At 41.5% G+C, this 15,362-nt stretch overlaps 1 protein-coding gene across 4 annotated transcripts in view; it reads left to right on the top strand.

Annotated features, from left to right (window-relative positions):
• Positions 1–15,362, top strand: part of LOC134564872 (transmembrane 9 superfamily member 2-like) — a 43,698-nt gene that overhangs the window by 22,058 nt on the left and 6,278 nt on the right. For 3 of the 4 annotated variants that reach the window (XM_063424145.1, XM_063424143.1, XM_063424146.1), the window contains 6 exons: positions 851–970; positions 1,144–1,201; positions 4,593–4,752; positions 5,409–5,560; positions 5,668–5,779; positions 6,192–6,363. In XM_063424145.1, coding sequence (XP_063280215.1) covers positions 851–970; positions 1,144–1,201; positions 4,593–4,752; positions 5,409–5,560; positions 5,668–5,779; positions 6,192–6,363 — 774 coding nt within the window. Of the gene's footprint in view, positions 1–850; positions 971–1,143; positions 1,202–4,592; positions 4,753–5,408; positions 5,561–5,667; positions 5,780–6,191; positions 6,364–12,242; positions 12,614–15,362 lie in introns of those variants that run through there. The other variant, XM_063424144.1, reaches the window with a different exon arrangement.

Here is a 15,362-nt window from a genome sequence, read left to right as displayed (position 1 = left end):
TCAAACTTCCTTCTTACAAGTTTCTTTTTAAGAAACACAGTTTTACATGGTGTAAATTATCCAAGGGTCCAGTAATGCAAGTTCAAAGACGTAATCAAAGCTTTAATGTTCTGGGAACCCTTTCTGTCCAATATGTTTGACATGAGCCTGCAGCCATACAGAAATATGAGCAAGAGTGCACACTAGTGCAATAGTACTGACACAATGTTGAGATAATGAGAGCCTACCATAAATAGCTATATATGCATGTGATTATGTAACCTGTCACGAGATGGTATTTTATTATTGGTTATCTGTAAAGTTTATGAGCATTCTTTTTCTTACTGTACAGTAGAATTGGAAAGTACACTGACACATAGTACAAAAGAAGAATCTTTCAAATTTTGTTCTCCAGGTTTATATCAGATCTTGGTCTTTCATAGGGGAGCTGCTTTTTTCTATTTATTGCATGATACTTTAAGATTACTAGAATTTTCTTGATAGGCTTGTCTTTCAGTGCTGATCACAACTCTGTATCTTGCTTAGTAGTGTTGGCTTCCTGCGCAATCAGTGTAGTAGTATAGAAAAAAAATGGTGGCAAGAGAAAATGCTTTTGATGGATGGTGGCATTTTATTTTTCAGCCTTTTGGCTATGAGAAACCTTCTACTTAAGAGATGAGGTGGAAATAATGCTTTTTAATGAAACAGTGCCATTAAGGGTATGTTCGTGTGATGAGGTTGTACAAGAGCTTATGCACTCAGCCTTCATTTAAATATGTGGTAGTGAAAGGGATAAACCTTCACAGTGATCTGTGTTATAGGGGTATTTTGACATGTGTCCACAAATAACTAAATCTTTTTGTTTCTTTAGTTCTAGCTTGCCTTGGTTTCCTTTCTCCTGCCAACCGTGGTGCTCTGATGACCTGTGCAGTTGTATTGTGGGTGTTACTGGGAACTCCAGCTGGTTATGTGTCTGCTAGAATGTACAAGAGTAAGTACACACATTTATTTAATGTGACACAACCTGTTAAATTCAAAATTGCTGGGCTGAATATAAACCTCCAGCTGGAGCTGGTGTCTCAGCATATCTGTTTCTTGCTGCCATTCTGCAAAACAGTTGGAAAAAGTCTTGACCTTGAAACTGTTTTTACTTTTTCTCCTCAGCATTCAGAGGTGAGAAGTGGAAGACCAATGTCTTGCTTACAGCTCTGCTCTGCCCTGGGTTAGTATTGTTTCCCCTCATTCTTTCCTTTATTCTTAAGTATAGACAAATCTGAAGTGGAAAGGAGTTTGGGAAAAGCCAATTGTTATGATGCTTGTCTGTGTGATTTTGTTTATGGTATTTCCAAGCTGCTGTTCCTTTTGTGCATTGCCTATCTGTGAATATAAAGAAAAGTGAATTCTGAGGAGCTGGAGCCTGATAGTCTAGAACACAGTTAGGTTCTTGGCTTCTTGTTTTGTTGTCAGCTGTGGGGGTAGGAGGAATGGGGCAACTCTCTTGCAAGGTTGTGTCACAGCCTTTGGGAATCACTGCACCAGAACATTGGGCAGAGTGCTGGGATAATTCCAGTTTGGTACTGCAGTACTCAGTACGTTCCAGGTAATTCTGATTATAATCTTCTTACATAAATGTATGTGGTGCCCAGTTTGGGATATGGCTGTAGTGTATATCATACTATACAGTGTGGCCAATACTGTCCTGCTTGGGAAGGGCAATAGCACTTTAACCTATTGTTTTCTCATAGCTCTTATGACCTTTTGTGAGAGTTAGTGAGGAGAGGGAGCAGAAATTAATTTCTTCTGCAAGTCTTCTATGTTTCTTGGTTGCAACTTTGAGTACATGAAGTTATCCCTTGGCAAATATCCTTGGCAAAAATGGAAGAAAAGATTATAAATTTCTTTAAGGTATTTCTTCCTCCCAAAAACCTCAGAATGAATAAAACATGACGTGGCTTCAAGTAAAGCAGAATTTCATCAAATGAAAGGTAATGTACTCAATAACAACCAAGTGTAGTATTTCTGTGAGAAATCTTACTTCTAAACAGAATGTGCTTCAGTCTCCCTGCTGGTCATTTAGATGTTATCAGGAGAGAGAAGAAAATATATATCAATGGAAAGAATACTGTGCTTATCAGTTAAACTCCCAAATAAACTGAGTTTCACAGAGAAAGGAAAATGACTGGGGCTGATAGAATATGAACAGATAACCTGATTACAGTGTGTTAGTTCACTGAATTTGCATATCATAAACAGCCCAAGGCCTTTTTAATCTCAGGAGACTGATGGGTGTTCATATTTGCAGTATTTTTTCTAACTGTGGAGGGGGTAAATGAACCTCGGTAGATGATAAAGATTAGAAAGACTTTTAAAATGGATTTGATTTTTACTTTTTGTTCAACAAGATGCTTACACCAGAGGTCGCTTGGGTGTGCTTATTGAACAAGTATGTGCCCCCAGTTTTGGCAAGTGTCAGGCCTCTCCTAGGAAAAAAAGGAGCCTGTCTATTGCTCTAATCCTTCCTCCTTCCTTTTTAAATTGAATACAGTGAAAGGATGCATGTTCACTTCAGAGCAACTTAAATTCTGTCTCAGGAACACTTTTTTAACAAAACCCAGACAGTGGTGCATTTGCAGGACCCTTTCTTGCCGAGGCCATTTCTACGGGTTATTTGATCTTAAAGGTCTAAGAACATTTGAAGGTCTTAAACAGAGTTGTTTATTATATGAAAGCATGTATATGAAGGTGCGAGAGTCCTAAATGAGCGGTCTTACAGTCTTACAATCGCTTATAAACATAAAGTCTTAGCAAGCAAATTCCAGTAAAGCAATAATCAAAACATAGAATTTAACATCACAGCCTCCAGGTAAAACAACCTCCAATCTCCTGACCCCAAGCAGGGTTTCCAGCCGTGAGGTCACAACAACAGAAAGGGATCACGAGATCACAAATCCCAGACAGGGGTCCCGGCCGCAGGGTCACAGTGGCAGGAAGGGGTCCCGGGGTCCCGAACCCTCGCAGAGTCCCTGGCAGCCCCGAACAGAGTTCCGGGGCAAGCGCCACAAGGGGGAAAGGGAAGGGACGGGACCCCGGGGCCCTGATCCCAAGCGACGAAGACTACAATAGATGGTACCTTTAGAATCCCATTTCAGCTCCCTGGCAGGGCGCCTTCCTCAGGCTGCAGAAGGTGGAGGTTGGATCAATAGATTGGATTGATCAATCGATACCTTCTCTTCCAACACAGAGGCTTTTTATCCATAAGTTACAAATGCATATTCATATCTTTATCTACCCACTACCCAATCTAGGTGCAATTTTCTAAGTTTGTAAAACTACGAAAAACTACGAAAAGCAGTATCAAAAACCTATGCATATAGCATATCTATTAGTGCAAAACCTCTATCATACTAGCGTAAAAGTTCTATCTTATTGTGTGTAAAAATTCTATCTTGTTATGTGAAAAACTCTATCTTAACGCACGTAAAAAACTTTCTTATTTGCGCAGAATTCATACCAAAAATTATAAACAGTTCTCTACTCTATTTTTGTTATGTCTAAACTCTATCACTAGGCCTGAAGCTCTGTACTTCTACCCTAACAATTAGGCACTTAGGGCATGTGAAGCTTAAAACTGAGGCTTAGATTTCTACTTTATGTGTGTGTGGCTTTATATATTCTAATTTTTCTAAAGGTTTTAATTCAGTCCCTGCACTTCTCACTCTCTGCGGGAACCATGGAAACATGGACTCCAACACTTTCTGAGGCTGAATTTTCTGTGGTGTATCTTTGAATCCAGGAATAATGGCAATTAACACAAGCTTCTTTTTATATGGGATTCCTTTGCAGAATGAATGTTCTGCTTTGTTTTCAGAATGGGATGTTTGAAATCTTCATCTCACTGATTCAGGAACACCTTGATTCTCATCTCTGAGTTGTTTTCTAGTTTTTGTCCAGGATGTTTAGAAAATGAGGCAGATGTGTTTAATGGGGGAGAGAAAAGCAGGTCTGGAGACATATCATAACTCATGCAGTCTTTATTTAAATTCTCCAGAACCACGGGCTACTTAATATGTGGAACTCCATGCTTATACAAATATTTGTGTTGTTGAGCAGAGTCCTCTTTAATCCCCTCTTCCCTTTGTGACACAAACTGCAGCAGCACATTAGGTTTGTTGTGAGAGTCCCTGGGGCTTCCTAAATAGATGTTGCTATCACTGTATTTATTCAGAAGTATTTTACTATTAATAGAGGACATAAATAAAGGAAATATTTATGGTTTTAATAGGAAACGAGGTTCAGATAAGGAGTTTTTAAATTTATTCTACAGTTTTCTATTCTTTGTATAGATTTTTTCAGTGGCATGTTTCTGTTACTTTTTGGTGTTATGTACAGTCTTTATTTAAGTAATGGCTTTACCATAGGTACCTGCATTACAAGCACTGGGTGGTGCAGGCATTTTTACTTTAACTGCACAGGTGGTGAAAGGAACTAGGACTGTTGGGTAATTGGAAAATTGAAAGAAGCTAATTTATTTTAACTGATTTACATTTTGTAATACTAAGTGATATTTATTCTTTCTTGAATATTTTAATATATTTTCTGATTTTATTTTTCAGGATTGTCTTTGCTGATTTCTTCATTATGAATCTCATTTTGTGGGTGAAAGGCTCCTCAGCTGCCATCCCTTTTGGCACTTTGGTTGCTATCCTTGCTATGTGGTTTGGAATTTCAGTCCCACTAACCTTTGTTGGTGCCTATTTTGGCTTCAAAGAGAAGGTAGGACCTTTTGAATACAGATTTGAAATACACCTGTTCTCTGTAATTGAGCCATTGAATCTCTAAGCAAGAGTTCTAGACAGGATCTGGTTGGATTGAAACATCTGTGATCCCATGATTGTAAAACAATATTTTACTGTCTTGATATTGAAACAGTGTGTATTTGTAATGTCACACCAAACAGTTTTTTTCTGTCCATTCACTAGAATCAGGTTGTAATAATGTTCTTGGAGTTCTTACTTGCTTTTTGTGCTCCAGCAATACCTCAGTAGTATTGCTTAGCTTTGAAGTAGTGCTTCAGAGAGGCTTCAGTTTTGTACTTCACTAGTTTGAAGTAATGCCAGACAGCTAAGAAAAAGGCAATGTTATTGGATTTTTTAAAATTTTATTTTGTTTTTAATTAAGGACTGAACAGATTTATTTCCTTCGTGTTCTGCCTTGCTTACTGGCCCATAGTTGGAATGTCTAAAGCACATGTGCTTTTTCCTAATGCTGGACATCAAGTTTGTAGAGTTTTTTTTGTTTGATAATTTTTGATGGTTTATGAATAAAAATATAGCTATATTTATCAAATCTTTATATGCTAATACTAGAGAAAAATTATATTTTTTATGATGTAATAATTCATCTTTTATTTCTATTATTTTTTTCTGCAGCCTATTGAACATCCAGTGCGTACAAACCAGATTCCTCGCCAAATGCCAGAGCAGTCATTTTTCACAAAACCATTGCCTGGTATCATCATGGGTGGTATCTTACCCTTTGGCTGTATTTTTATTCAACTTTTTTTCATTCTGAATAGCATTTGGTGAGTATCACTTTTTTTTTCCTCTAGTTATACAGGTTTGATAATATGCACTGTGAGTTTGAACATCCCAAAGCAAATAATATGGTTTTATGTGTTTTTAATTTTAGGTCTCATCAGATGTATTACATGTTTGGATTCCTGTTCCTAGTTTTTATAATTCTTCTAATTACGTGTTCGGAAGCTACAGTTTTGCTGTGCTACTTCCATCTGTGTGCAGAGGTAAAAGTTACAGTTCTGATGTAGATATGTCTTGTGGCTGGAAGATATTAGACACATAGGTGAGGTATTCGCATTCACTGTGAAGTGCTGGACACTATGAACTGATTGCATTTTCAACCTTGGCATGCCTGTGTTAGCTACTCTTCTGAAATGTGCCTTTTGCTTCAAAATCCACTGCTGTCAGCAGATAAGCAAAACCAGCTTTGATCTTGGAGTAATTTCATCTTCCCAGTGGAAGCAATACAGCTGACTTTGAAGAAAGAAAATATCTACGTGCCATATTGGAATTTTCCTGAGCTAAATTTTACAGAATTAAATGTGTTTCATAAAACAATGTTATTTTTTCACCATCTTATCTATATTCCATTTCCTACATGATGATTCTTAGTGAGTGGTTTATTGTTTCTTTCAGGACTATCACTGGTGGTGGAGGTCGTTCTTGACCAGCAGCTTTACAGCAGTTTATCTCTTTATCTATGCAGTCCATTACTTCTTCTCCAAACTCCAGATAACAGGAACTGCCAGCACCATTTTATACTTTGGTTACACAATGATCATGGTCTTGATTTTTTTCCTTTTCACAGGTAAGTACCATATTCAAAATAAAATTAATATAGAGGGCTCTGGTTTTGAAGTGAGAAACATCAGGTGAAATTTAGATTACATGAACTATTAAATACAATTTATGACTCTTTAGGCAGTATAACTTATATGGTTTGTGACACCGAACAGCACAGTAAGATATTTTTTACATTTTCTTCCTAACTTGAAATAACGTTTATGGTAGAATTAATTTTCCTTTATTGAGTATTTTATTAGCAGTGAGTTTAAACCATTATATTTTCAAAGGGCTGTTCTTGTTCACTTTGATATCAAGTATTAACTTGATTCTGGATTTTGTAATTGGTTCCAGAAGTTCTGTAGTTAAGAGATAATTTCACTCTGTGTATGGATGATAAAAGATATTTTCAGCTTTCACTATCAGCAAGTGAAGGAGGCTGGTGCTGTGGAAGAAGTGAATGTTGGCAAGATAGTTTTAATACTATTAGAGTTGTCTTATCTGCTCATTAAACCACTTCATAATGATGGAAATGTACCTTAACTGGAGGAACCAATTTGAAATATGGCTCTCCAGTGTTAGTTGTCCAACTTTTCTGATGTAACTCATGCAGACAAAAGTGTCTTCTACGGGATTATTTTAATATTCATAATCACTTGACTGCAACAATAATTTTGAGGTTATTTGATGGGAAATCTGTGCCTAATTTAACATATGTTAGTGAAATAAGCTCCTTGAAGGGTACTGGCCTTGAAAAATAGCCATGAGTGTTTTATCTTGGTGTTCATCATACTGCTGCTGTTGTATATGTAGATTTAACACATGAAGTCAGATCTTTTAGGCATCACTGCTCGGCTTCATAAAATACTGCAGTGACAGAACTAGAGATAATGCTTGTTCATATATGATGGGCTGTTCATAAAAACAGCCGTGATAGTCACTCCAAAGATTTGCAATAGAGGATTTCTCTGTGCATGGCATGGTAGTTTATATTGCTACTTTTTAACTTCTGCCTGTTTTTGAAAGCTGCTGTGATTAGTTTTTGTTCACTTTGTGAAATGCATCTTTTAGTTAAGTGCAGTTAAATTCAGTTGAAAAAGAGTGGCTAAAATAGGTAATGAAAGTAAGTCAGCATCACACTTCAAGTTTGTCAAGTTTGTCAGTGTAGCAGTGAGAAGGACCTCTTTCATCCTTGCTTTTTCTACTACCAGTTGACACAAAGCAAAAAAATCACTGTTCATAAAAACCTGAAGAAAATTCCTGCATGTGTTTGAACAAAGCAGTTATGCTGTAGAAATGATATTAAATAACAGTAACTGTCACTTATTGCTGGCTTTTGTTCTTTAGAAATGTGTCTCTTCTAAGAAGGAAAATAAAAGTTCTAAAAAGAAGCAGGGGAAAAAACAAGGAGGATTTAATTTTTTTCCTTTTTTTTAATTATTAGAAGGCAAACATGGAAGTTTGCATATTGCCAGTTACACCTCTGTTTAAATTGTGGTGAAGCAGACAAGCTCCAGATGTCTTATCTATCTATATTTAAAAAAACCCCAAACTGATAGTCTAAAATGTTTTAATGACTTTTATACTAAAACAATATGTTAATATGTGTCTGGGTTTTAGCATAGGTTAGTTGCTCTCCTGCCAATTTCAATATCACTTATAATATGCAAATTGGTAGAATTAAAAATGTCCCTTTCATATATAAAATGATAATTGAAATTGTCGTGGCAGCTGCTGAAATGGTGTTAAAAGCTTCAGATATGCTTATCCTGGAGTTCTTGATATGAAGGCCAGTGAGGCCCCTGAAGTACAATAATACTGTGCTGCTGTTATTTTTGCAGCATCGTCCTTTTCTTTTGGAAAAAACCCACAATGGTTCTCCCTATGCTGCTTTTCTAGCTCATGAGGAAAGCTACTACACGGTCCTCCTTTTTTTTTTTACATTTAATAGAACAGCTAGTCACTAGAAAGCTAATGGGTACAACAGATACAAGGAGTACGTAATAAATCCTTGCTAATGCAAAATGCTGTGATAACTTTCTTTTCCATGTTTAGTTAGGTAATAGATTTTGGGGCCTGAAGTGTAAGCTGTTCTGGCCAAATGGCACAAACAGAAGAAACCTAACTTGGCTTTGTTATGTAAAATATTCCTTAGCAGCCATTGTTTTAGAAAATAAGGGTTTAGTCTGTCACAGTTTCTGGAGGTGAAGGAGTTTGTTAGTGTAATTTTGCACACTGTTTGCATTAATAGCGTTCTAAAAATGGGACCTTGATCTGTTCCACTGAAGTTAGCACTAGGTATTTTGGTTTTCTCTGTTCTTGCCTACTAGGTCTCAGCAACTCTGACAGAAATATAAAGGGCAGTGTTAATACCTCCTCCATGGCAGCGCATTGCGTTACCTGGGGCATTACCAAAGGGATCATAATGAATAAGTAAATAGGAACTGAATGCTTGTATGGCAACACCGACAGTAATATAATCTGACCAGTGTAATCTGATGGTGTGCACACCCAAAACAGACAATTTGATTTTAATGTACAAAGTGCAGCTAATCTTTCAAGAAATAACAAGTGTGATTGGATGGGGATAGCTACATGATTACATGTATTTTATTTGTGGAGGCAAAAAAATGCTGAACATAGTCAAAGCATGTTTCTTTACAGTGACCTCTATTTTCAACATGATTTTCACTTGTGAGTTAATGCCATTTTCAAAATTGAGTTTTGATCTTTTGGGTAGATTGTGTTAAGAATCTGAGATTCTGAGGCACCCACCACTGTGGGGTGATTGAAACCTGTATGATACAGAGAGCTTTTAAGGTACATGAGAAGTATCAGCCAAGTGCAGAAGGCTTTTCTATTTGCTTTCTTACAATCTGCTTGTGCTCTGAATTCTTTTTTCTTCATTAAACAGTAAAGCTAGAAGAGATGAGTACAGCAGAAGAGTCTGCTTAATGTATTTTGACATTATTCTGTGCAATAATCCTTGCTTCTAATTTTGAATTTAACCTGGTTTACTAATGTCATGGGTTGAAGCTGGCCAAATGCCAGTGCACCCATGAGTGTTTGTTTTTCCTAATAAACCACTGTGAGATGTGGTCAAGAACAGAGCAGAGCAGGCCTAAAACTTGAAATAGAAAGAAAATTTTATTAACCTACATAACAACAGACAGTAGACAAGAAAAGAAAACCCAAACACCCAAAAGCAGAAAAGAAAACCTCCCAGAACACTTTTTCTCCTCCCCCCAATTTCCATCCCTTGCATGCTCTAATAGTTAACACAAGCACATTACCCTCATCTACTTGCTTAAACCTTCCACAACCCTGGGTTCCCCATCAGAGTCATCATCCCTTAAAAAAACAATCTTCAATCCATCCAGGGAGAGAGGAGTCTCTCTTGCACCACAGACCCCCCACAGGAAACACAGGTCCATCCTCCCGTGTTCCCATGTCACCCCCCAGAGAAGCCTGCCATGGTGACATCCTCCTTTCCATGTCCAGTGCTCTCACCACCGTCCATGGACCAAAACCGCATAAAGGGCTCTTTTAAGGATGTTTGGACAAGTACCAAAAACCAGCCATCTTCTCATATTGGGACAACAGTCCCCCCCACATTTACCCCTGGGGCCGAGGGTTCCAAGAACAGGCCACAAAGTCTTTGGTTTTGAGCCAAAAAGCATCCACCCAAATACAGTCTTATTTATGTTCAGGAGAGTCCAGGGTCCGTCTATGGCTAACATTATGCAAGAAAAGTCCAGCCCAAAAGGCCACTCCTCTTCATCCCTAGCAATCAAGAAGGGTTCTTTTCATCTTCCTTTATCATCTCGGTCCCAGGCTGTCCTCTGTCTTCTGAAACCAACAGCCATGAGAATCAATGTCTGGGAACAGTCTTCCTCTGCCTCAGAAAGAGTTAAAAGCTTTTGTCTCCCAGCAAGGCCACAGGCTCAGGCACTCGCAGGCTCCGGCAGCTCCCACACACAGCTCGCAGCTCGGCACCTTCTCCCTGGGGGGGAGGGAGAGACGGGCCGAGAGGGGGGTAGGGGGGGGACGGGGACAGGGAGGGGGGGATGGAAGGCAGCTCCGAAGTTCTCCACCCCTCCATCCTCGATGGGGCTGGCCCAGCTCCAGTCCCGTTCTCTCTCTTCCCCCCACCCTGGGGCCCAAGGCCTACCTCAGCCAGGCCCACCTGGCTCCCCTCCCCCACCCAGCCTCGCCAGCCTGGGCAGGGGAGGAGGAGGATGCTCCTCTGCTGAAAGCAGAGCCAGAAAAGAGGAAGTCCCTCTGGTAGTCCTTGCTTTTAACCCCTTGTGTCCTCAGAGGCGTGTCCAACCTCTCAGTGGCCACCGAAGGTGTCAACATTCAAACCTGACCACTGATTGGTTTGACCACAGCTTCCTGAAAAACTCATTTCCCCTCAAACCAGGACAACTAATAACTGTCCTTTACTCAGTTTGATGCTGGCTTTGTGTACAACTTGTTTCTGTGTATCAGAAAGTGGTAGTATATATATTGCAGACCAGACTACTCAGCAGAATATAAAGCTGAGGACAAGATCATCAAAAAGAGCGTGGCGAACAGGAGCGGGCAAACACGGGTATGGCACGACTCTGAGGGCGTGGCAGTTTGCACAGGCAGGGCAATCAGACAGGGTTGCAGGTTTCCCTGATTGTACGGTTTGCTGTCCGTTGTTTCTGGTGTTTCTGTTTGTTGGTTTTGGGGTTTCTGTATGTAATGGTTTCTACACGGTCAAAGCCTGTAATTAGCACAAGTGAATGTAACCAAATGGGACCCTCCAAAAAGGATGTGTATGTACAGACCCTTTCCTGTGCAAAGTGTTTCAGCTTATCAGTGTTCTTAGGGGGTGTTGAGGAGGAAACCTGCTTGCGGTGTGAACAGGTGAATGATCTCCTTTCACTGGTGGCTGAACTTAGAGAGGAAGTTGAAAGACTAAGGAGTATCAGGGAAAGTGAAAGGGAAATAGATTGGTGGAGCTCAGCCCTCCCATCTGTGAGGGAGGCCCACCAAGAGCCAGAGGGCTCCTATGCCTCCCATTGTCAGGCAATAGAAGGACACCTGGTAGATGAAGGGGAGTGGGAATGGGTCCCTGCTCGGGGAGGTAATAATAAAAATTCCTCCAGACCCCCATCCCCTAGCCAGGTGCCACTTCAGAATATGTATGAGACACTGGATCTAGAGAGTCAGCCAGATGATTTAGAAGAAAATTATCTGCCTCCTAATTATGATTCATCTGTCAAACAGATCACCACCTCTAACATCAAAAAGAAAAGGGTAGTGGTAGTGGGTGACTCCCTTCTGAGGGGAACAGAGGGCCCCATATGTCGTCCAGACCCATCCCACAGGGTCTGCTGCCTCCCTGGGGCCCAGGTACGGGACATTACTGAGAGACTCCCTGAGCTGATTCAGCCCTCTGACTATTACCCACTGCTGATACTCCAGGCTGGCAGTGATGAGACTGAAAGGAGGAGTATCAGGACAACTAAAACGGATTTTAGGGCACTAGGTCAGATGATTGATAGGACAGGGGCACAGGTAGTCTTTTCCTCAGTCCCTTTGGTGGCTGAGAAGAATGATGAAAGGAATAGGAGTACTCACATTATCAGCAAGTGGCTCAAGAGTTGGTGTTAGGCAAAATTTCGGATTCTTTGATTATGAGGCAACTTTTATGGCACCTAGCCTGCTTAAACCAGATGGGTTCCATCTTTCTGTTAAAGGCAAAAGAATTTTAGCTAATGAACTGACAGAACTTGTTGAGAGGGCTTTAAACTGGTGTCTTGGGGTGACAGGACATTTTCATGCTTTGTATCCCAAATCGTGGTTGGTTTTCTTTTTTTTTTTGTTTTTGTTTTTTTTTATTTTTTTTTTCCCCTGTTCCCGTGTGCCCAGTTTGTTTTGTCTGTGGCTGAGCCCCTCCCCCGGGTGCTTGCTTCTGGCTTGCTGCTAGCTTTAGGCTGCTTTTGCTGGCTTTGCTCTTTGCTTTCTGCTTTTTGCTTGGTTTTTTGCCATCTTTTTCTGCTTTTGTGTTTCCCCTTCTTTCCTTCCTCCCTTCCCTGAAGACATCGGACCTGCTTCGGGCCCTGATTCGGGAACGTCAAGGGAACACCCCCCGGAGTCTGCACGTGAAAGAAGCTTTGGCACCCTCCTCAACAGAGACTGCTCACCCTCTCTTGGACTGGTGAAAACATTTCTTGTCATCTCGGACTGTTTTCCTTGTGTTGGGGAGTGTTTTTTTCATTGTTTCTCAATAAACAAGTTTTTTCCACCTTCTCCTCTGAGGAAATTCCTCCCGAACCCGGTGGTGGGGGAGGGAGTTGTGGAATTTTGTCCTAAACTAGGACAACTGGGTTTGAAGGGGGAAGGGGATGCAGCTGGGCTATCTAGAAGCAGGCCCAAGGGTGACAAACCTGAGTTAGGGGGTGAAATCAGTAGCCAAGCTGAGGTGCATGTATACTAATGCACGCAGCATGGGTAACAAACAAGAGGAGCTGGAAGCCATGGTGCAGCAGCAAAGCTATGATGTAGTCACCATCACGGAAACATGGTGGGATGAGTCACATAGATGGAGCACTGCACTGGATGGCTACAAACTCTTCAGAAGAGATAGGAAAGGGAAAAGAGGTGGAGGGGTGGCTCTTTATATTAGGGAAGGTTTTGATGCTATGGGTGTTGAAATTAATGACGATGAAATTGAATGTCTGTGGGTAAGAATTAAGGGGAAGGCCAACAAGTCTGATATCCTGCTGGGACTCTGCTATCATCCACCCAACCAGGAAGAAGAAGTGGACAACTTCTTCTATAAGCAGCTGGAAAATGTTTCAAGATCATCAGCCCTTGTTCTTGTAGGTGACTTCAACCTGCCAGACATCTGCTGGGAACTTAATACAGCAGAAAAAAAGCAGTCCAGGAAATTTTTAGATTGTGTGGAGGACAACTTTTTCGCAACTGGTGGGTGAGCCCACCAGGGGAGGGACTATGTTAGACCTGTTGTTTGTAAATAGAGATGGGCTGGTGGAAGATGTGGTGGTTGGAGGCCAGGCCGGTTGGGGCACAGTGATCACAAAATTATAGAATTCTTGATAACTGGTGAAGTCAGGAGGAATATTAATAAGACTTCTACACTGGACTTTTGGAGGGCAGACTTTGGCCTATTTAGGAGGATTATCCAAAGAGTTCCTTGGGAAGCAGTCCTTAAAAACAAAGGAGTTCAGGAAAGGTGGACGTGCTTCAAAACAGAGATCTTGAGGGCACAGGAACAGACTGTCCCTGTGTGCCGAAAGAGGAGTCCAGGAGGCAAACGTCCAGCCTGGCTGGACATGGAGGTTTTGAAGGAACTTAGGAATAGAAAGAGGATGTATCATCTCTGGAAGGAGGGTCAGGTCTCTTGGGAAATATTTAAGGGGGCTACTAGAGCATGTAGGAAAAGAATTAGGGAAGCCAAAGCTCAGTTTGAACTTAAAATTGCAATTTCTGTAAAGGATAATAAAAAATGTTTTTACAAATATATTAATGATAAAAGGAGGGGTAAGACCAGCCTTTTTCCTTTATTAGATGCAGGAGGGAACTTTGTAGATGAGGAGAAGGCAAAGGTGCTTAACGCCTTCTTTGCCTCAGTTTTAGGTGGGAACACTTGCCTTCAGGACAATTGTCCTCTTGAGTTGGTTAATGGTATTAGGGAGCAGAATGGTCCCCCCGTTATTCAGGAGGAGGCAGTCAGAGAACTATTGAGATGTTTGGATATTTATAAATCTATGGATCCATCCCAGGGTGATGAGGGAGCTGGCAGATGAGCTTGCAAAGCTACTCTCCATCATTTACCAACAATCTTGGCTCACTGGTGAGGTTCCAGATGACTGGAAGCTGGCCAATGTGACACCCATCCACAAAAAGGGAAAGAAGGAGGATCCTGGTAATTATAGGCCAGTTAGCCTGACCTCAGTCCCTGGTAAGGTTATGGAGCAGTTTATATTGAGTATTATCATGCAGCACTTACAGGATGGCTAGGGTATCAGACCCAGCCAGCATGGGTTTAGGAGGGGTAGGTCGTGTTTGACCAACCCGATCTCCTTTTATGAGCTGGTGGATGCAGGAAAGGCTGTGGATGTTGTCCATTTGGACTTCAGCAGGGCCTTTGACACTGTCTCCCACAGCACACTCCTGGAAAAGCTGGCAGCCCACGGCTTGGACAGGAGCACTCTTTGCTGGGTTAGGAACTGGCTGGATGGCTGGGCCCAGAGAGTGGTGGTGAACGGTCCTGCATGCAGCTGGCAGCCAGTGACCAGTGGTGTCCCTCAGGGGTCTGTGCTGGGGCCTGTTTTATTCAATATCTTCATTGATGACATGGATGAGGGGATTGAATCTTTCATGAGTAAATTTGCAGATGACACTAAGCTGGGAGCGTGTGTCGATCTGTTGGAAGGTAGGAGGGCTCTGCAGAGAGACCTGGAACGGTTGGATGGATGGGCAGAGTCCAACGGGATGAAGTTTAATAAGTCCAAGTGCTGAGTTCTGCATTTTGGCCACAATAACCCCCTGCAGCGTTATAGGCTGGGGACAGTGTGGCTGGACAGTGCCCAGGCAGAGAAGGACCTGGGGGTTCTGGTCGATAAATGACTGAACACGAGCCAGCAGTGTGCCCTGGTGGCCAAGAAGGCCAACAGCATCCTGAACTGTATCAGGAATAGTGTGGGCAGCAGGAGCAGGGAGGTCATTCTTCCCTTGTACTCGGCACTGGTGAGGCCGCACCTTGAGTGCTGTGTCCAGTTCTGGGCCCCTCAGTTTAAGAAGGACGTTGAGGCACTTAAGCATGTCCAGAGGAGGGCAACAAGGCTGGTGAGGGGCTTGGAGCACAAGCCCTATGAGGAATGGCTGAGGGAGCTGGGGTTGTTGAGCCTGGAGAAAAGGAGACTCAGAGGTGACCTTATCACTCTCTACAATTTCCCGAAAGGTGGTTGTAGTCAGGTGGGGGTCGGTCTCTTTCTCCAGGCAACAACTGATAGAACGAGAGGA

The sequence above is a fragment of the Prinia subflava genome (assembly GCF_021018805.1).
Source record: "Prinia subflava isolate CZ2003 ecotype Zambia chromosome W unlocalized genomic scaffold, Cam_Psub_1.2 scaffold_22_NEW, whole genome shotgun sequence".
NCBI classification, from domain to species: Eukaryota; Metazoa; Chordata; class Aves; order Passeriformes; family Cisticolidae; genus Prinia; species Prinia subflava.
This window is presented reverse-complemented; position numbering and strand designations above follow the sequence as displayed.